This window comes from Lepidochelys olivacea (assembly GCF_965140295.1).
Source record: "Lepidochelys olivacea isolate rLepOli2 genome assembly, chromosome: 7".
Classification (NCBI taxonomy): Eukaryota; Metazoa; Chordata; order Testudines; family Cheloniidae; genus Lepidochelys; species Lepidochelys olivacea.
The window spans coordinates 37,590,815-37,612,481 of record NC_140417.1 but is presented as its reverse complement, the minus strand read 5'-3'; the positions used below and the strand labels follow the sequence as shown (position 1 = coordinate 37,612,481).

The window sequence follows — 21,667 nt, the reverse complement described above, 5'->3', positions numbered from 1 at the left end:
GAGAAGGCACCTCTGGTGAGTGTACCTTTGTAAATATAATACAGGGTTTAAAAGCAAGCGTGTTTAATGAATAATTTGTCCTGAAGACTTGGGATGCATTCGCGGCCAGTATAGCTACTGGAAAAGTCTGTTAACATCTCTGGGGATGGAGCGGAAATTCTCCAGGGACATCTCCATGAAGCTCTCCTGGAGATACTCTAAAAGCCTTTGCAGAAGGTTTCTGGGGAGGGCAGCCTTATTCCGTCCCCCATGGTAGGACACTCTACCATCCAAGGGAACATTCAGAAGTGCCCGTTCCTGCTGGGCTGTTTGCCTTTGGCTGAAAAGAAATCATCCCCGCTGTTAGCCATGCGGTGGGGGGAGGCCCATTCATGCTGAGCTATTCGCGTTTTCCTGACAGGGATCTTCCCTGATACTAGCCACGCGGTGGTTGGGTGGGGTGGGGCGGGGTGTGTGAAGTGAAGTGATTATCCCGGAGAATTGAGGAGGGGGGGTTGGGTTGTGCTGCACACTCACCCTAAAACTGCAGCCCCTCCTTTTAAATGGCCAACCCATTGGGCTTTTCTTGGTATGGGAAAGGAGGGCACTGCTGTTTGAAACCATTCCCACACGTTATGAAGGCTGAAGAAGCTGAAACCCTTTGCCTTACCATGGCTGCCTGCAAGCCGAATTCTGTTGCCCAGCCGAGCGTGTGTGATGTCTCACACCAAACCGGCAGGCACTCAATGTAAGAGGCAAAATGCAACCTTGTAAAAGCATAAGTGTTATGTAATGTGAATCGCTTGATTTAGTGTGAAATAGTCTTCCCTTTGTTCTCTAAAATGTATCTTTTTAAATACTACTCTCCCTTTTTTCCTCCCACAACTGCAAATGTTTCTATGCTCCCCCTATCATCTCCGTCCCAGAAGCTAACACAGATTAAGAAGGCGAAAAAAATGCACTCGCGATTGACATGTTTTCAGAGCTCATGCAGTTCTCCCGCACTGAAAGAGCTCAGCAGAATGCGTGGAGGCAAACAATGGCAGAGTCCAGGAAAGAGTTAAATGATGAGAGGAGGGAGGAGTATGATGAGATGAGATGGAGATGAGAGGAGGGAGGAGATGAATGATGATGAGAGGAGGGAGGAGTACGATGAGAGGAGGCAGGATGCAATGCTGAGACTAATGGGGGAGCAAACTGCCATGCTCAGGCGTCTGGTGGAACTGCAGGAAAGGCAGCAGGAGCATAGACCACCACTGCAGCCCCTGTATAACTATCTACCCTCCTCCCCAAGTTCCATATCCTCCTCACCCAGACGCCCAAGAATGCAGGAGGGGGAAGGCTACGGGCACCCAGCCACTCCACCGCAGAGGATTGCCCAAGCAACAGAAGGCTGGCATTCAATAAGTTTTGAACTGTAGTGTGGCCTTGTCCTTCCATCCTCCCTTTATCCACCACCCCACCCAGTGCTTCCCTCCTCCCCACCACTCCCGGGCTACTTTGCGAGTTTTCCCCCTATTTGTGTGATGAATTAATAAAGAATGCATGATTTTGAAACAATAATGGCTTTATTGCCTCTGAAAGTGGTGATCGAAGTGGGGAGGTTGATTAGCTTACAAGGAAGTAGAGTCAACCAAGGTGGTGGGTTTTCATCAAGGAGAAACTAACACAACTTTCACACCTTAGCCTGGCCAGTCATGAATTTAGTTTTCAAAGCTTCTCTGATGTAAAGGGCACCCAGCTGTGCTCTTCTAATCGCCCTGGTATCTGGCTGTGCATAATCGGTTGCCAGGCAATTTGCCTCAACCGCCCACCCCGCCATAAACATCTCCCCCTTACTCTCACAGATATTGTGGAGCACACAGCAAGCAGCAATAACAATGGGAACATTGGTTTCGCTGAGGTTTAACATAGTAAACCGCACCAGCGAGCTTTTAAATATCCAAATACACATTCTTCCACCATTCTGCACTTGCTCAGCCTATAGTTGAACTATTACTATTACTATTAATAGTAATAGTTACTATTGTCCAGGGTGCCTGTTTATGGCTTCATGAGTCATGGCATTAAGGGGTAGGTTGGGTCTCCAACGATAACTATAGGCATTTCAACATCCCCAACAGTAATTTTCCGGTCTGGGAAGTAAGTTCCTTCCTGCAGCTGTTCAAACAGACCAGAGTTCCTGAAGATGCGAGCATCATGCACCTTTTCCGGCCATCCCACATTGATGTTGGTGAAACGTCCCTTGTGATCCACCAGTTCTTGCAGCACCATTGAAAAGTACAGTTGCAGTTTACGTACTGGCTGCCAAGGTGGTCCGGTCCCAAGATAGGGATATGCATTTCGTCTATTGCCCTACCATAGTTAGGGAATCCCATTGCAGCAAAGCCATCCACTATGACCTGTACATTTCTCAGAGTCACTACCTTTGATAGCAGCAGCTCAGTGATAGCATTGGCTACTTGGATCACAGCAGCCCCCACAGTAGATTTACCCACTCCAAATTGATTCCCGACTGACCGGTAGCTGTCTGGCGTTGCAAGTTTCCAGAGGGCTATCCCCACTTGCTTCTCAACTGTGAGGGCTGCTTTCATCTTGGTATTCTTGCGCTTCAGGGCAGGGGAAAGCAAGTCACAATGTTCCATGAAAGTGCCCTTACGCATGTGAAAGTTTCGCAGCCACTGTGAATCATCCCAGACCTGCAACACTCTGTGGTCCCACCAGTCTGTCTTTGTTTCCCGGGCCCAGAATCGGTGTTCCACGGCAGGAACCTGCCCCGTTACCACCATGATGTCCAAATTGCCAGTGCCCGTGCTTTGAGAGAAGTCTGTGTCCATGTCCTCATCACTATCGTGATTGCGCTGTCGTCGCCTCCTCACTTGCTTTTGCAGGTTCTGCACATACTGCAGGATAATGCGTGAAGTGTTTACAATGCTCACAACAGCAGCGGTGAGCTGAGCGGGCTCCATCCTTGCTGTGGTATGGCGTCTGCAGGAAAGCAGAGTTGCAGCAGAAGTGGTGATTGCCACGAGAATAGATATTTATACAGAACAACAAGAGGACCTGCAAGGTGGATACCAGGAGAGCAGAGTTGCAGCGGAAGCGGTGGATGATGACAACATGGAGAAATTTGCTATTAAGACTGAGCTCATTTACAAGAGCAGGAGAGCAGAGTTGCAGTGGAAGCAGTGGATGACGACAACATGGAGAAATTTGCTATTGGGAATGAGTTCATTTACAAGAGCAGGAGAGCAGAGTTGCAGTGGATGACGACTGCACCGTCTGCTGACAGGAGCACCCAGGACACAACAGCAGCGGTGACAGTGAGCTGAGCTGAGCGGGCTCCATGCTTGCCGTGGTATACCGTCTGCACGGAAAAAAGGCGCGAAACGATTGGCTGCTGTTGCTTTCATGGAGGGAGGGGCGACTGACGACATGTACCCAAAACCACCCGCCACAATGTTTTTGTCCCATCAAGCATTGGGAGCTTAACCCAGAACTCCAATGGTTGGCGGAGACTGTGGGAACTGAGGGATAGCTACCCACACTGCACCGCTCTGTAAGTCGATGCTATCCGCGGTAGTGAGGACGCACTCTGCCAGATTCTAACTTAATGCGCTTAGTGGGGACATATGCAATCAACTGTATAAAACTGATTTCTAAAAATCGACTTCTATAAAATTGACCTAATTTCGTAGTGTAGACATACCCTTAGAGACCCAGAGCTATGAATAGTGACATAGTTCTGCCAGGATCCATTTGGCTTAGATTGAAGCCACTGGGATCCAATAGCTGGGTTCACTCACAACAAACTGGCATGCTTGCAGAGAGAGATTTGGCTAGGTTGTGACAAGGTGTATCTGCAGTAAGGGAGGAAACCATTGTAGGGACATTGATGGCATGAACTGTTTTGTTGAATTGCTTGTCCTTGAAATGATTTCATTCATCTGCACACCAATGCTTTTAGTCCTGTCTGCATTTGGAAACAGATCTGGTGATGAAACAACAGGTCCCGCTGAACTGCTACTATTCTGAGGACAAAACTACTTTCAGCACCATTGCATAGTGTTCTTGAGACTTGGTAGGGATGGAATTTTATTAGAACTGGACCTAAACTGGATCTGAAACAAAACATTGTGGTTTAGGGCCATCTCTACTCCCTACTTATAATAATGAAAATAATTCGTACCTCTACTGTGCTTTCTATCTAAAGATTTCAAACCTCTTTAAAGAAAAGAATTAAAGTTTGCAACACTCTTAAGCATTATTATGCCCATTTGCAAACCTGGAAATGTAGACACAAAGAAATTAACTAATTCACTGCAAGGCACATAGGAAGCTACTAGCAGAGCCAGGAAGAGATATCACGCCTGATGACTCTCACTTTTGTGCTTTAGCTGCAAGACTGTCCTTCCCTAAATGTCATAGAGGAACCAGTGAAACAGGAACTGCAAGCTCTGCTTAGCTGAGCCTGTAACAGGCCAAATTCATCCTTCATGCACAATTCCAGTGTAGTCAATGGAGTCATGCATCATCTGCCAGAGATTAATTTGGTCTAAGTAAACAGAGCTTGAAATTCCTATATCCTAAATTTGTCCCGTGGGTTCACAGGGGATGACCAATACCTTTTCCCACCAATAATGAAACTTTCTGGGTGACCCTATTTGTTTCTCTATTTCCAGTTAAACTAATTGAAAACCTTGTATGACTCCTTTTAAACAACTTGAGATTCCCTTCAATAATGCAAACAGTGCTTTTGCTCAGATGATTCACACAGGCTGTGAGGAAAGGTGTTGACTGCATCAGTCACAACGCTTCCAGTGCCAACTCATCCATGGAACAGCACCAGAATTAGGTTTGGGAATGTTAAGCACCTCCACCCTAGCCTAAGGAAAAGTATCACAAGTACAACTAAGAAGACAGGACAGAGAATTAGGGAAGAAAAGTTGAAATTATTATAGGGGCCACCTTAAATCTCTGACTACAAGCTGGGAGTGTAAGACAGGAGTGGATCACTCCATAATTGCTCTGTTCTGTACATACCCCCTGAAACTCTGGTATGGGGCACTGTCAGAGGGATACTGGGCAAGACGGACCATGGTCTGACCCAGTATCGCAGCTCTTTTGTTCTTATACTGTATAACCCCAAAGTTCCAGACACTTATTATATAGACTTATATGGTCCTTCCAGTTCTCTAAGCAAAACCTAACTGATCCCCCTAGAATGCCAGTAGACTGCAATTATAATGATTTAAGGGCAGTCAGATACGTTTTCTAAAAGATTTGAAGACAAATGATTGTCTCTCTTCTATATTACTCCTCCGGTCTTTGAGGTATGGGACTATTTTTTTAAATATGTATCTGTAGAGCAATCAGAACAGTGAAAGCCACAATCCTGATTGAAACCTCTGAGTGCTTCTGTAAAATAAATAACAGTAATTAATTTTCTTCTCTTCTTTATTGCCCAGACTCAGCAGGAGATAAAACTAAAAGTACAAATATCGGTGAATGTTACCAATCATGGCACCTCTTAACATGTTTTAATTTTGCAGTGTATCTAAGGCAGCAAAACCAAGGGCATGGAAAATTTTGTTGAAGTCTTAGCACAAAACTAAAGATAAAAGAGAAGTTTGTTATTGGGAGCGCAAAGACATAATAGTTTATACAAAGTCTGTTGTCACTGTTGACATTTTTTACATTGCTGGAACAATAGCTAGTGCTCCTAAGGCAATAATGTGACATTTTGAATATCTAGTGGAGTGAAAGATCCTTTCACTAGCAAAGGTTGATGCTCTGAGCCTGAGTTCCAACCATTTTAATTTGGTAGGCGGTATGACGCATAGAATTATAAAAATATAAACAAAGGATAAGATTGACAACCAATTTGAAAGAGATCACAATTGTCAATATAAGAACTGGGTTTTTTTACATTTATGTAAATCATATGTTCTAATAAACACACCATACCATACTGATATAACACAAAGTAGATTCATATCTAGAGGAAAGGTAAGTCAGAAGCTATCTGTCTTTTTAACAGTGAGGGTAGAATCATAGAACTGGAAGGAACCTCGAGAGGTCATCTAGTCCAGTCCCCTGCACTCAAGGCAGGACTAAGTATTATCTAGAGACCATTCAGTTCTAGTGGTAATTAACCACTGGAACAATTTACCAAGGGTTGTAGTGGATTTGCAATCACTGGAAATTTTAAATCAAGATTTGATGCTTTTCTAAAAGATATGCTGCAGTTCAAAGAGAAATTATCTCAGGAAAGTCCCTTGCTCTGTGTTATACAGGTCAGACTAAATAATCACAGTGGTCTCTTCTGGCCTTATAAACTATTAATCTCCAAAATCAACTTTGCACTGTCATTTTATTGACTCATGTTTGTAAATTTTAAAGCCATGTGGCAGCTTTCTCATTCATACAACAAACCTATTGCTAGGGAATCACACTGCAATATAGGCTTGAGATGCTGGAATTTTCAGGATGTTGGTGATGACCAAAGAAAAGGAGTAGTTAGGGAAAGCTCTTGGGTGTAATATTTAACCAGTGATTCATTTGTGAAGTACCTAGAAGAAGGGGGATGAGAAGTCATATAAAACGGTCTTTGCATCTGAAGATTGAGGTAGATAGTATATTGTAATATACGTATGAGAATATGCAAAATACCAAAAAACATAAATAAGGAGACAAATATATTTGGGAATCTCATGACCCATAGCTCTAAATAATGTTCTTTTTCCTACAATATTACCGGAGCAGTGATCGATCATTCAGTTGATGAGGTAAGATAAGAACCACTGTTGCCAACTCTCATGATTTTATGGTGACTCTAGTGATGTTTGGTGGAATTTATTAAGCATCCCATTACTGGCATTAAACTTAAGAATTTTCACTTATTCACAATGCCCACCACCACTTCCTGTATGACCTTGGGTAAGTAACTTAGGCCTAGTTCCTCAAAGGTAGTTAAGCCGTTAAATCCCATTGCAATCAGTTGTATCTCTGTGCCTCGGTTCCCCATTTGTAAAATGGGGATAACAGCACTTCCCTACCTCCCAGCGGTATTGTAAGGATAAATTCATTAAAGATTGTGAGGTGCTCAAATACTGCACTGATGGGGGCTATACCACTAACTCCTGTTTCTAATGAGACTGGAGCCAGGATGCCTTCAGGTAAGTGGGTGCTCCTTGAAGGTTAAGAGGCTGCTCAAAATTCCACAAGGAGGCAGGGAAATGGGGAGCAGGAAGGAGTCTGAGGAAGGAAACTGAGAGGTGCTGGAGAACTGATGTGCAGAGAATACGGGGGAAGATTGCCATACAGATGCAAAAACACAGGCCATCCAGGATGATCTTGAGTCCATAAAACTGGACAGCTGGCAGCATGTGCTGAGCACCCTTCCAGACTTCCTAGGACAGCCTGGACAGGTGGTGCCCCCAAAGTGAGGTGCTGGAGGAGACAGCGTCCTGTGCAGGGGAATCAGTGCAGGGAGAGATGGTGAGGCCGGGGGTGCAGAGGAACAGGGGTTCAGTGGAGAGACTTAGGGGTCAGGGGAAGGAGAGGCAGAAGGCTCTGTTTGGGAAAGTGCCCATTGAAGGAGAGGAGAATGTGGGGAGCAGAAGGGAACAGGGAGAGGTGCAGCAGAAGGAAAATATGAGGGGTAGGGGACTGTAAATGAGACAAACTGTGGGGCAAGGGGGGGAGCGGGGTCTCCAGGGGGCGGTGAGGGAAAAGGGAGGTAACGGGGGTCAGAAGTAGAATGGCAGCTCCCCGCAGCCCAGGGACTGGGGGACGGGGTCCCTGCCGGCCACGGCCATGTGTTTCGGGTCGAATCGCGGCTACCGCACGTCTTGGGCAGGAAACAACCACCACAGGGGCCGCCAAGGGACTGGCTTTCCTCGCGCACCGTGCGAGCCTCAAGCCTCGTTCAGGATTTTGGCGGGAGGCGGGCGCTGACTCCCCTGTTCTGCCGCATCACCTCACAAGGGCGGGCGGGCGAGCGTTCCCTGCCTCCCCGCGTGACGCGAGAACAACACGGCCGGGCGGGGACCGAGCACTGCGTCTGGGCTGCCTCCGGGATGGGGGAGGGGAGCCGCAACTTCCTAGCTTGTGAGTCACAATAGAGGAAGGGCAGGGCGGCGTTGCGGGAACCCAGGGGAACCTCCGCGCACTGCAGCACCCTCGGAGTCGCCAATCTCCCCGTGACCTTAGAGCGGCGGCGGCGGCGGCATAGCCACCCCCAGCCAACCGCCCCTTCTCCTTCACAGCGCAGTAAGGCAAAAAAATAGTCGAGACTGGCCTGACCTGGTAGGCGGGCACCTCCCCCTTTTCGACGGCGCTGATTGGTCCTCCCATCCCCAGCGGTGATTGGCTGCACGGGGGCAGCGGCGGGTCCCCATTGGTTGTGCGAACGGGATAATGAGCCGTGCGCAGAGTGATAGGGAAGGGCGGGGTGAGAGTGAGTAAGCGCGTGTGTGGGGCCGTGTGCAAACCGCGTGTGGCGCAGGCAGCGGGGCTCTAGTATCAAGCGGGGGAGATCGAAAGAGAACCGGGCCCATCGTCGCCCGGACGTGCTACCTATCGCAGGAGGGTCGGGAGCCTGCAGGTAACCGTCAAGCCGGCTCGTGGAGCGAGCGGGGGGAGGCCTGCCCCCGGCCTGCGTGGGGGGTGGCGGTGGCGCACTCTGGCCTAGCGCGCGGGAAACCACCCGAGCCCTTGCCGCGCTTGCCTGCAGCCCTGGAGGGAGAGGTGGCTGGAAGCGGCGCGCGTGTGAGGGGTCCCTTCGGGTGGGCCGGGCGCGCTGGCCGGGCTGAGTCACCCTGTGGGCGGCGGTGAGAGGAAGCCATCGCTGGTCTGGAGCCCGACGGCGGAGCGGGTTGGGGACGGAGCGCCGCCCCCCCCCCCCGTTCGAGACCCGGGTGAACCGCCCTGCGGGGGGCTGCCTGGGGCACCTCATCCCGGTGCGTGGGGATGGAGGAGGCTGGTGGCTGGGCCGCAGCCTTTCCTGCGCGGCATGAACACACTTGTCCGGCTGGGCGTAGGGTCAGCCGGCTGCGTCGGGCCTATTGCTCCTGGGGGCAGTAGCGGGTCTGGGCTGTGTGATCCGGGTGGGAAGGGAGTTTGGGGCTGAACTCGTGCTCTGTGTTCAAGCTGCCGTCTGCTCTACCGCTCTTCTCTCATTTGTTGCGACCTAGCGCGAGTCGGGAAGGTGGTAATGGCCAGGAGGGCGGGCCGTGGCGTGATTGCACCATGTGCTCGGCTCAGGAGGGTTGGGGTGTTCCATCGATTTACATCTGACTGGAGATATAGGAGGTGTCCCACTCTGTCTGTGAGCCCTGCAACTTAATAGAGTAACTCCTGCGATAAAGGTTGCACTTCTGATTTACAATCACTTTATTTGAATGTCTTTTAAACTTAGGTTTTAAGTCATCCTAGTCTAGTCTCACTTACTCCAATATTGCTTATCTAGTATCTGGAAGTGAGAGGTGCAGAATAATGTCTTAAGGAGTTGTGGTTATTTAGGTACTTGGGTGGGTCCTATCACCTTAGAATTTGAGTGCCTCTAAAGCCAGGAAATATTATCCTTTTACAGATAAAGTGTAGAGATTAAGTGAGTGACTAAGGTCACAGAGGAAGTCTGGGAGCCAAAACCGAACACATGGTTTTTAAAACCTTGAATTGGACTTGAACTACAAGACCATCCTTTCTTGGAAGAATTCCATCTTGGTTTAGGCAAGATGAAACCAGTAACTGTTAACTGTATACCCCTGAACATTTAGAATGTTACAATAAATTCATTTGGGGGTGTGGGCTTATATTCATGATGTAACATTACAATTAAGTTTCTATACCCGTATGAATATTTAGAGACCTAAGTGGTGGGGTCAGTTGGGTGGGAGAAGGTAAGAAAAGATACTTGAAATGGTAGTGATAGGCATAAGAGGTGTGGGAATATGTACTATGTGGAGTGGAGGCACAAGTAGAAATATCTTTGCTTGGGATTGTTCTAGTTAGTCTGTTCTATAACTTGAGCTAAAAAAAAATCTCAAATTATTTTTAGGGTGTATTAATGTAAGTAGTAACTCTTTCTGCGTAGACTCTTGAACTGGGGTTGTGTTTTGTGAGGAGGTGGGAGCTAGAGTGAAATTTACACCTTACTTACACTGGCAGTCTCAACTCCTGTTTCAGTTAGCTATAGATCCTCTTGGATTAGGAAGCCTAGGTTTCCCATGTGAATAAGGTTTCATCCAAGCAAGTGGCTTGCAGTCTCTTTCTGCAGCGTACCCTCTCATTGACTTTGCCTCAATCTCCTAGTTTCCCATTTTTTTTCAGTGCTCAAAATGTTTCATGTGTTGGGTTAACAGAAGGCCTTAGTAAATTCCTGGTGATCTGTGGACCGCAGTTTGAGAACCCCATTGTTAAGGCTATGCTTGCAATAGCCAATAACTCACTGGCTCCAATATTGTCTTCCAGTATCATACTTACAGGTCATGTGATATACAGATTAATTGGGGACCCATTAGGGTTACAGTGACAGTATGTCAGCCTGACTGGTATTAAAGAATTAATTCTTTTGGAGGAAGTAAATAGTTCTTTGTGGAAGGCACCTTTGCTCAAATACATGGTGTATAATAGGCCATACTCTAGAACAGGAGTAGACAAATTATTTTTGTCACGGTCTAGACTCCACAGAAAATAATAATAAAAAAAAAAACCCCAATAATGATAGTAATAAGTACACAAAAAGATGTCAGGGTCTGTTTAAAAGCATCTGGTGGTCCAGATTTGGCCTGTGGTTTGTGTATTGACTACCCTGTTAATGCTGACCTATTTTGCCAGGAATCATATTATCCCTACCCTCCTTTCTGGAAGCTCATGGGAGGAAAAGTAACTGCAGAGTAGGTTGGCTGGTATCTGATCACCTTTGTCCCTTGATTGGGTTGTGGTGTATGGATCTAACAATATAATGTCAAGTATTGTTCCTGATTCTCAAGTTTGTCACTACTTTTGTTAGTGTGAACTTGTGTCTGGACCCTGCTTGCGTAGATTACTGTTTGGTGAGTCACTTCTGATACTGGTTTCAGAGAGGTAGCTGTGTTAGTCTGTATCAGCAAAAGCATCTGATGAAGTGGGTTTTAGCCCACAAAAGCTTATGCCCAAATAAATTTGTTAGTCTCTAAGGTGCCACAAGGACTTCTGATACTGAAGATGGCTTTGGGAACGGTACTTTTGCCTGCTGGTTTGCCCTTGGAATTCCACAGCATTTTAAATCTCTACTGTGTGTACTGCTTTTGTTTGGGAATAATAGACTTGGACTTTGATCAGTATTTTGGTCTACATCTTTCATTGTACCTGGGTGTTGCTGTCTCCTGGCTGCTGCAGTGAGTGCCTGGTTAAAGCTTCAGCTTCTAGTATAAGATGCTGGTAATACTAATAAGTTGAGGGGAAATATTTAGTAAGTATGGTGAAGATAATTGGCCCCATTGTTGGCAAGAGGAGGGTTGTACTTGCCAACAGAGTTAACTGTGGGCACTTCTGGATTCCAAGGTAGTGCTAACATCTCTCTGTGGACCTCTCAACAGTTCTGTTAGGTGCCACCAGACTCATTGTTTTTGTTCATTCTGTACTATCTACGTAGTGTAAGTGAAGTTAGCTCCGTGGGTCATTAAGGCTTGTATTGCAGTACACATAGGAGGGGGGGAAAGGGCAGGGCATTGTGTTGGCTCTTGCCCTTGGATTAAGGCTGATTGACGTTAGCTTTTTTGTGTGTGTGTGTAATCTAGGAAACTGTTTGGGTGCTTGCTAGAATAAAGCAAACTGGCAGGGATGAAAGCCCCTATGAGATGAAGCTGGGGGAAGCAGGACAGCATGGGGTAAAGTGTGGTGTTTTTTTTCCCTTCCCCCTGTGCATGGAGTCTGGATTTTTCCCTCCCCTGGACAGACCTGTGTCTTAACTCCTTGAAACTGCTGCTCTGCTCACAAGTAATTCAGCAAGGTGGCTTGTCTTCACTTACTTGGTCTTTGCTCTTGTTTGTTTGGGTTTTTTTTTGCCTTTATGCATTTGCTGTTGTAAATATCCAGTGAAGGCAATGGTGCAGGTCAAATTCCATAATCAAGGATTAGATTTATAACTCAGAATGAACTGAAAGTACTAAAACATTAGTTGCTTTTTCAGTTGTTCAAGAAAATACCTTCTAGCTCCATTTTACTCGGACATAAAAACTTAGAATGTATTTTTCAAGCTATTGTATCTACTCTTCCTCTTCTCCCCCAGTCCTTAAGCTTTCCATTATGAGCTATTTGCATTTCTTTTTTGGTCTAACTCTCTGCTTATGGCAGAAGCATTAGTTTATTTAAAAGGTGAGTGCAGGTGCAGTCAGTTTTATGACCAAAACAGTGGTTTAGGAAACTTGACTTCTAACAAACAATAGATATGCTGGACTAACGGTTTGTAAGGAAAAACAATGGAGTGTTATAGCTCTTCAGACCCATTAAATTACAACATTTTTTAGTCTCATTACTCTTGCTTGCTTTCCAGTGGGTTCTCAGTAGCTTCTTTCTGTAACTTAATTTGACTTCTGGGTATTCTAAAGGAAAAACTTTTTGGCCATAGTGCTACAAGGAAGACCACTTTAAAACTTTAGTTTGGAAAGTCTCTTTACAGAAGAGTGGAACTATGACAAACAGTAACACAACACTGAAAGTACTTGTTGCTAATCTCTGACTGCAACTCCTTGTTGCTCCTGGTTAGTTTTTTATATAATAAAAAAAAATCTAACCTTTGATATAAACAGAGTTCTAGAGTTTCTGATATACAAGATGCAAGGTACTGCAGTACTATATTGTGATATGAAAGCTTAAATATACCCACATTCAAAGATCTGGAAATGAAGGTTTTCAGCTCTTTACAGTTGATAAATCTAGTGTAAAAATCACACTGACATTTGGGCCTAGTCTACACTGGGGGGGAGGGGTCGATCTAAGATATGCAACTTCAGCTACGACAATAGCTTAGATCAACTTAGAATTACTTCGCACCCTTGCGGTGCAGGATCAACAGCTGCTGCTCCTCTGACTCCGCTTCTGCCTCTCACCCTGGTGGAGTTCTGGAGTCAAAAGCAGAGTGATAGGGGATCTATTTATCGCGTCTAGTGTAGACGCGATAAATCAATCCCCATAGACGGATCACTACCCGCCCATCTGGCAGGTAGTATAGAGGTGGCCTTGGACATACAATGTATCAGAGTTAAGACTTTGTTTGTTTTTTTTTTTTTTTTTTGTTCTCTTTTTTGAAAGAGCTCTAGCATACTGCTTATGGAGTTCAAGTGTTCTGCAGGGTCCTTGCCTTCCTCCCGCTCTCCTGTGCTGCAGAAACTTAAATACTGTATACCCATATTTCCCTAGCTGACCTTGTCCTTAAAGCCTTTGAGTTAAATTGGGTATCTAGTTCATAATATCTTATTTGTGCTGTTTGAGCTTCCAAGGTTCTTCAAGTCCTTGGCTGTCCTGGCTTAATCTTCTCTTCCCCCCCCCCCCCCCTTACTCCCCAACACCGGTTGTACTTGTTCATGTACTCATGGGGTAAAAATCAAGCTCCTCTGAATAGGATATTACTAAAACTTGTTCATGTTTAAATCTTCCAAAATTTTAGTGCATCCTGAAAGTTTTTTTTAGTTGAGTATAATGAACATGAAAATAAGGTTTATAGTAAAGATGTGGCTGTAACCTTAAGGTGACTTGCAGAAGGCATTCCTGTGTGGATTTTTTTGTCAGCTGCACTGTGATGCATGAAGACCTAATGAAAAAATGAGAAGGTATTTATTTATTTTTTTCTTTTTGTTCTTTGGCAAAGGGGCTTGTGTTGAGAAGGTCATGTCAAGTGTGCATAACAAACTGCCTTCTCTGAAGGAGAAAAGGATGTCTATTATATTTGAAACCTCTTAATGTCAGTTTTGTTGGGGTAAATGTCAGGATTTTTAGTTACTCTTTAAACCTTTTTCTCCCCACTTCTTGCTTAGCTTGCAGTTGCTTGAAGTGCTGACTTCTGGTGTTTGAGTCCCTTAAGATTCAGGTCTTCCCTGGAATATTAAGGTTTATTATTATTAAACAATATTCAGGCCATGATGCATCATACAAAAAACCCCACACGGTTTTTCATTGCAGGTCATCTTTAACTGAGACTCTTGGGTGGCTCTAAATAAAAGTAATGCTAATGACTAACAGGAAAAATTGACCAATTTACATGATTCTGAAAGTCTGCCTCTTTACAAAGAACTGATTGCTATAGATGAACAAACACTCATGCTGTCCAACCTGCAAACAGCCATGAAGGAAAACCTGGCTATGTATTGTAATTTAAAATGAATAAAATCATTAACTCTGCAGCATTACATTTGTTCAGATATGGCGCATACTTTTTCAAGGGACAGCAATAAGCCATATTTGAACTACTGTCCCTAGATGGCTTGTTCGCATATATTTTTAGAACTCAGTCCTCTGTTTCTAGCAGTGTAGTTCTCTGAATTCTGAAGCAGTTTCTCCTAAAAGGTGGAAACATTCTTTTTATTATGTCTTATAATACACTTGTCATCTTCATCAAGTCTCTAGTTACAGGCTATAGATTGTTCTAAGTGTCAGCATCACAGTGGAGGCCCTGAAAGTGACCCAAACTTACATGTGGACATTAGAATTTTGGTGCAGAGAAATACAGTAGTTTAAAGTGACTGTCAAGGTAGGTTAACATAAGCTGTAGATGCTGCAATCAGAGGTACCTTTGAACATACAGAACAGCGTCTAAATCAGTGGTACTCAAACTTTTGCGTTTGCACCCCTCCCCCCTTACCAGAAAGATACAGGGGAAAAAATAGAGGTCCTCAAGACTATAGGAACAACTACACAGTATCTAAGTTTCAATCGCCTGCCACATAAAAGCAGGTGGAATAAAAAAAATTCATATCAAGTAGTTGATCAGTATTGATGCCATGCTAATACTTAACAAAAGTGGCCCATAAGGATTTTCTCAGCTTTCCTTTTTACTTGTCACAAAGTTGCAATACTGTAAGCAGAAGACCCTTATCAATCCTTTTCCCCTCCTTTTTCTGCTTTTTTATTGCACCAATTTTTGCATGTTAACTTTTGTTGTACTCCCCTTTTTTTAAATTTGAGACTTAATAATATGTCTGCATAGTGATTAAAATTGGGGCCTCTGGATGTTTCAGTACAGAATACTTCTGGTCAGCTGGTTTGGTGGTAGTTCTTAGTGTCTGTCTTGCATACACTACTGTACCAGTTTACATTAATCTTCCCATGCAGCATGATGCTGCTCAACAAAATGTCAAAGAAACCTAGGTAACAGTGTTAACAAGTGCACAAATCCAGCTGTTGTACTACTTAGCATGATTGTAGCAATCAGTGACTTTTGTTAACAGCAGAATTTCCTTTGTATCCATGTCTCTCTCCTTGGTCAGATCAGCAGTATAACTTTAGTTATGCAAAAACTAAGTTAATGCAAAGGTCAGCTAAATATAAGTAGAAATGACAATTTCTAGTTTGAAATTTTCTAATCTCTATCTAGTTCTACAGCAAGTTTAATCTTCATAACAAAGTTTAAATTTTCAGTTTTTGTACTTTATTTCCTGTTAAGCGCAGTCTTACATTATGGTTGAGTATTTGAAGAATTTAATACCTGAATAGTCTAATGATGAGTCTTCAGAAATAAACAGTACATAATTTAGAAGTTAAACATTTGAAACTGCATAGCTAATGTTGGCCATTACATGCAAGCCTATTTTATAACAAACAGGTGGATAGCAACTGAGCTTTTCTGTTGAGTTTCTGTTATACTAATCAAGCAGACTTCATAAAAGCTGGAGTGACTTATGCTGTGTATTTAGTTGATCATTGTTTGAGCCTTTGTGTGTGTGACTTTGTGTTGAATTGTCTGTAGTTCAGGTGCTACTAAAGATGTAACTTTCAGTGACTGAGGGAAATTTTCCCAGTATAAAACTTCAACATAGCTGAAAATATGCTGTTTTACTGCAAAAGTTATTCATGTGTAAGCAAAGTTATTCTACATAGCTTATCAGCCCTAGATATTAATGTGCCACAGTTAAAGGACACTCAAACAGGGTTCAAAATTTACTTTTGGCCTAAGCAAGCTTCTACAAATTTCAGACTAAGCGTTTCCAGGAATTTTTAAATTCTGAGGAGTTACTTAAAATTCCCCAACCGTGTTTGCAATCACATCATGCAGCACTGTAGTGCATGAGATGTGAAAGTGAAACTGTTTTATTTACTAAACTAAAAAATGCCAAAAAACCTTTACAAAATCTTAAGATCTAAATTTGTCAAAACTTAATTGATGGTGTCCTTAAACACCTATTGTGTTCTGGAAGATTCTCAAATAGCTACTTAAATGTGGGTGGGTTGGTTTTAATTGGTTCACTTTTCTACAAGGTTGATTTCTCATTCTTTGGTAGCTATTAAAACATTGATTTGAAACTAAATATTACCTATAGCAAACAAGCCTCCTATTTAGTGTAATGAGGATACATTATACCTATACACACTTCAGATTCTGTTTTCAATCTCTTACAGTGATTGATAGAAAATGGCAAAGAAAGCATTTTTTTTAGTTGTGTCCCGCTCTGTTTGGATGGAAACTTAATTAAATGCACAAGAAGCATTTTAATTTTTTTAAGTCCTGATACAATCTTGTCATCAAATCATGCTTTGGAATTAAAATAGATTTTAGAACTAGTAGATCTCATCCTCACACCTAGTCTTGATATATAATCGCAGGAAGAAAATGAGCATTCCTGCTCATACAGCTCCCAGTTGGCTTAACTTTGAGTGAACTAAATAAACTGAAACAAAGAAAATATTCTTTCTGCAATTGCAGAAGAGATTTCTGCAGTGTCAAACTGATTAAACACCTCCACAAACTGGTGCCCAGTGCTTAGCCACTGACTTTAAAATAAGAGTCAAATCACTGACCTAGTTGAAAAGTCAAGTTTTTTTGTATGTACAAAATATTTGTTAAGTTTAGACATTCACTGAAGCTGTCAACTTCAAATTTAATTTTCAATAGGCTCACTTTTAAAAAAACCCATAAATATCTGCTGTAAATTTAAAATGTTTTTATGTGTAGGAAATCAAACCGCAGTGATGAGCAGCAACGAGTGCTTCAAGTGTGGACGTACTGGTCATTGGGCTCGGGAATGCCCTACTGGAATTGGCCGTGGCCGTGGGATGCGGAGCCGTGGCAGAGGTGGATTTACCTCCGCAAGAGGTTTCTAATTTACACGTATCTGAACAAACAGTAAAATCTCACTAATTGCAAATGTGATACTAATGACATCTTTGCAAGTATTACTTTAGTGACTGAGCAAACACAGATCAAGCATAGTACACTAAATCTATTTTGGTAACCTTATTTTGTCAAGTGTAGTTCCAATTTTAATTTGGTAATCTTTCGTACTTACAGTACACCAAAGTATATTTGCTAAGTCTTAATGAGGACTTACTGCAACCCTCTGCTACTAAATCTTTAAGAATAGTGAAGTTGCTGTGGGAAGGATTGTAAACTGCAAATTGTCACTTTGCTAATGTCCTAACCCTTATGTTTACACTGTCAAGTTGTTTGATGTATATTTTGATCCCTAAATAAAAATGCTTTTCATGTTCCCTATCTAAAATAGGCTTCCAGTTCATGTCTTCATCTCTCCCAGACATCTGTTACCGCTGTGGTGAGTCTGGCCATCTTGCCAAGGACTGTGATCTTCAGGAGGATGGTAAATATTACTAAATTTTTCTATATTTTATTTACTCAATGTTGTAGAAGGGGGGGGGGGGGAACACGTTTGTCAGTTCATTTAAAAATAAACTGATCGTTTATTTCTGTTAAATGCATGTTGTGTTGTAACTTTATCAAGGTTTTATAGTCTTGTTTGGCTTGTTTTCTTATTGTGGAAGCCTGCTATAACTGCGGCAGAGGTGGCCATATTGCTAAGGACTGCAAGGAGCCAAAGAGAGAGCGAGAGCAGTGCTGCTACAACTGTGGCAAACCTGGCCATCTGGCTCGTGACTGTGACCATGCAGATGAGCAGAAATGCTATTCTTGTGGGGAATTTGGACACATTCAAAAAGACTGCACCAAAGTTAAGTGCTATAGGTAAGCACTTAAAAGTTTTTTTTATAGCACTAAAGCTATAAAAGTATACCTTAAATAGCTGTAAGATATCTTACCCTTAATCTAATTTGAAGTTTATACAAGCTAACTTTGTATATCCGTTTTGGGTATATGCCTATTTTCTTGTGATCTTTCTAAAGAAACCAACTTTGACTCACCACCTGTAATGTTTAGACTAATGTCTGATACAACTTGTTGCTTTTGACTTAAACAGGATTCAGCATGTATAGCAGTGCAACACATTCAGTGAGGTCAGTCAGGATATTAGAAATGGCACACATTTCTCTGGCATAGAATTGAGCTTGCCTAATATCGAAGGGTGTAGTTCCAACTGATTAGAACAGTTATACAGCAGAAGCCTCAAATGCAGAGTTCATTAGTGGTACATCAGGTTGTACTGTTGACGGCAGTGTTGAAGTAGTTCCTGTTCTGGCTTTTGAGGAGGCTAACAAATCCACTTTTAGTTGATCAATAACCTATTATTTCTCTCCTTCAGGTGTGGTGAAACTGGGCATGTAGCCATCAACTGCAGCAAGACAAGCGAAGTCAACTGTTATCGCTGTGGCGAGTCAGGGCACCTTGCACGGGAATGCACAATTGAAGCTACAGCTTAATTATTTCCTTTATCGCCCCTCCTTTTTCTGATTGATGGTTGTATTATTTTTCTCTGAATCCTCTTCACTGGCCAAAGGTTGGCAGATAGAGGCTACTCCCAGGCCAGTGAGCTTTACTTGCCGTGTAAAAGGAGGAAAGGGGTGGAAAAATCAACTTTCTGCATTTAACTACAAAAATGTTTATGTTTAGTTTGGTAGAGGTGTTATGTATAATGCTTTGTTAAAGAACCCCCTTTCCATGCCACTGGTGAATAGGGATTGAGTGGGAAGAGTTGAGTCAGACCAGCAAACGCTCTCCATGTTCCATGAGAGTGATCCTTTGCAGGAGGAAGAATAAATCCTGGAAGTGTCTGAACTTCCACAAGTAACTAACTTTAATTTTATTACAATGATGGCCTTGGATTGTCTGACCTCAGTAGCTGTTAATAACATCAAGTAATGTCTTTATCAGGCCCTACCTAGAGCATATAGCTGAGTGGGAGTAAACAAAACAAACAGATGCACGTGCCTGTTAGTGGCCGAGAGAGAGAGAGAGGGAAATCAGGAATAATTAAACAAAGTAACAATAATTCAGTCAATGAATGTTAATGTTAGCAATACAGAAGGTAATGGGAAGCTTTTGAGTAAGTATTTCAAACTAAATCTAAAACCCAGAACATCAGTTACAACATACACAATTTGGAGCTATTCAGGAGTTGCAAAGAAATGCATTTTCACAGAAATCAAGATGTTATTTTTGTATACTATATCACTTAAACCAACTGAGTTTCATTTGCTTGTAATCAGTTTTTAAAGTAAAATGGTAAAAGCAATTGAAGTCCTAGAACACAGAAATGTAATTTTAAACTATCAATAAAGCTGGAGGAGGAAGGGGAGTTTGGCTAAAGTTCCTTTTTGTTTAGCTTTTGTTCATGTACATAGTGCAAAACACCATATTAAAGAGGGGAATGTGGAGGTGTTGAAAAGCTTACAGTTTGGACTTTTCTTTTGTATGAAATTTATCTGGTATAAAGTTGAGTCCCATAACATAAAATAACAAAATACAGCACTATTTACAGGCCTGAATTTCTTTGCATACAGTGACACTTGCAAACCATTGGTTCCTACTTACACTATGCTCTGCAACCTTTGCACTGGCTACCCATTAAACCATCAGTTCATATGTGTCTTTTACAATCCTAATGACTGGGCAGAATAAACTGGCAGTGAAGAGACCAGCTTTATGTATCATGCTGTAATAATATTAACTCCTGTCAATAGCCTGATAAACCATATTGGTATCAGACAGCCTAATTCTTCAAAGGCAAGCATGTCCTTACTAGATGTTTAGAAAGAATTAGTATTTTGACCTATCAAGTGCCCACAGAATATAGGGCAGTGCATTAAGATGTAGTTTTAGGTTGTCATTTAGATGACAGAAGCTTATGACAAAGGTAGAACTGTTAGGCCTTGTCTATGCTACAAAATTTTATTGACAAAAGTGGTGGTGATGACATTCCATTTTTATAATGATTTGAGCATGTTCCCACTCACTTCCTCTGTCAGCAGAGCACATCCACAGTTGGGGCACTAGCCTAGAGGGTGAGCAATGCACTGTGGGTATCTATGCCAGTCTAGCTTGATACCTTTTGTTACTAGATGTTGTGGGAAGACAGACCAGATCACAGCACATCTTGGGACAGAGATCAGTGTCCCATGATGCGTTACTTTCTGTCCCAGCACTCCATAGGCTTCTGGCTTTCTTTTGTGGCATTTTTTTCAGTGGCTGTCAACCTTGCTGTGCACCTCAGCATCTTTGTGAGAAGAGATGGATCCTGCACTGCTCTCCTATGTTTAACTGTCATGAAGACATGGCAGTGCAGTTAATCGTGACGTTCCTAACTGAAGACTTCCAGTTGCCTGACATGCTGTGGGATTGCTTTTGGCATTCACAAAACAGCTGCATAGGGTAGACGGTCACTCTTGGATTTGTGAAACAAGCATTCAATGGTGGGTTTGTGTAGTTGGTAGGTGTGGGATGACAAGCAGTGGCTACAGAACTTTTGGATGCAGAAAGCCACCTTCCTGGAACTGTGTGCAGAGCTTGTCCCAGTACTGCAGTGCAAGGACACCAGAATAAGAGCTGCTCTCAGTAGAGAAGTGTGGAAGCTGGTCACTAGACTGCTAATGATCACTCGTGAATCAATTTGGAGTCGGGAAGCCAACTGTTGGGGCTGCATTAATGAGAATGTGCAAGGCAGTTAATTGCATCCTGCTACAAAGGATGCGACTCTGGGAAATGTGTATGAGGTAGTTAGGAAAACCCATTTCTGAACTGTGGAGGGGTGATAAATGGCACACATTCCAGTTTTGGCACCAGACCACCTTGCAACAGAGTACTTCTAGAAGAACGGTTACTTCTCCATGATGTTGCAGGCACTTATGAAACACCCATGAGTGGGTCACTGACATCCACATAGGGTGGTCCAGGAAGGTGTATGATGCACACATCTTCAGAACACCAGCCTGTATAGAAAGCTACAAGTGGGAGTTGCTTTCCAAACTAGAAGATTACAGTTGGGGATGTTGAAATGCCCATAGTGAACCTGGGAGACCTGGCATACCTCCTACAGCTGTGGCTCATGAAACCTTACATGGGGAAACCTGGACAGCAGTAAGGAGTGGTTCAACAGGCTGAGTAGGTGCTGGATGACAGTGGAATGGGCTTTTGGCAGATTAAAGCCATGCTGGTGATGCCTTTTTGGCAGGTTAAACCTTAATGAGGAGAATTCCCATGGTCATAGCCACATGTTGAACATTGCATAATCTTTGTGAAGCTAAGGGTGAAAGACTCGCTGAGGAGTAGAGCGTTGAGGTAGACTGCTTGGCAGCTGATTTTTGA

At 43.2% G+C, this 21,667-nt stretch overlaps 2 protein-coding genes across 10 annotated transcripts; one reads left to right on the top strand and one right to left on the bottom strand.

Annotated features, from left to right (window-relative positions):
- Window positions 1-1,569: 1,569 nt before the first annotated feature.
- On the bottom strand, window positions 1,570-8,540 carry LOC311524450 (uncharacterized protein; the record flags this gene model as incomplete). 2 transcript variants are annotated; one of them, XR_014712562.1, is made up of 2 exons in its annotated part: window positions 1,570-3,346; window positions 8,287-8,317. XR_014712562.1 is itself a non-coding variant. In XM_084635560.1 (2 exons), the coding sequence occupies 2 exons, from the start codon at window positions 8,538-8,540 to the stop codon at window positions 2,076-2,078; spliced, it is 1,146 nt and encodes a 381-aa protein (XP_084491686.1). In that variant the 3' UTR covers window positions 1,570-2,075. The 2 variants fall into 2 exon arrangements, 1 of the variants encoding a protein (XP_084491686.1); XM_084635560.1 differs by having other exon boundaries at window positions 1,570-2,967; window positions 8,287-8,540.
- Window positions 7,977-19,756, top strand: CNBP (CCHC-type zinc finger nucleic acid binding protein). Of its 8 annotated transcripts, none has more exons than XM_084635562.1 (5): window positions 7,977-8,091; window positions 17,132-17,272; window positions 17,682-17,774; window positions 17,953-18,154; window positions 18,669-19,756. In XM_084635562.1, exons 2-5 carry the CDS (start codon window positions 17,149-17,151, stop codon window positions 18,784-18,786), a joined length of 537 nt encoding a protein of 178 aa, XP_084491688.1. In that variant the 5' UTR covers window positions 7,977-8,091; window positions 17,132-17,148; the 3' UTR covers window positions 18,787-19,756. The 8 variants fall into 8 exon arrangements, with proteins under 8 accessions (XP_084491688.1, XP_084491692.1, XP_084491689.1 ...); XM_084635566.1 differs by having other exon boundaries at window positions 7,982-8,091; window positions 17,132-17,251; XM_084635563.1 differs by lacking the exon at window positions 7,977-8,091 and adding an exon at window positions 8,125-8,253.
- The last annotated feature ends 1,911 nt before the right edge of the window (window positions 19,757-21,667 follow it).

What these genes read in the sequence shown, in the direction of transcription:
- CNBP (XM_084635562.1), top strand. Translation starts at nt 17,149, where the DNA reads ATGAGCAGCAACGAGTGCTTCAAGTGTGGACGTACTGGTCATTGGGCT. An exon ending in CTGTGATCTTCAGGAGGATG is followed by an intron (nt 17,775 to 17,952) that starts GTAAATATTACT and finishes TTCTTATTGTGG; the next exon opens with AAGCCTGCTATAACTGCGGC. An exon ending in ACCAAAGTTAAGTGCTATAG is followed by an intron (nt 18,155 to 18,668) that starts GTAAGCACTTAA and finishes TCTCTCCTTCAG; the next exon opens with GTGTGGTGAAACTGGGCATG.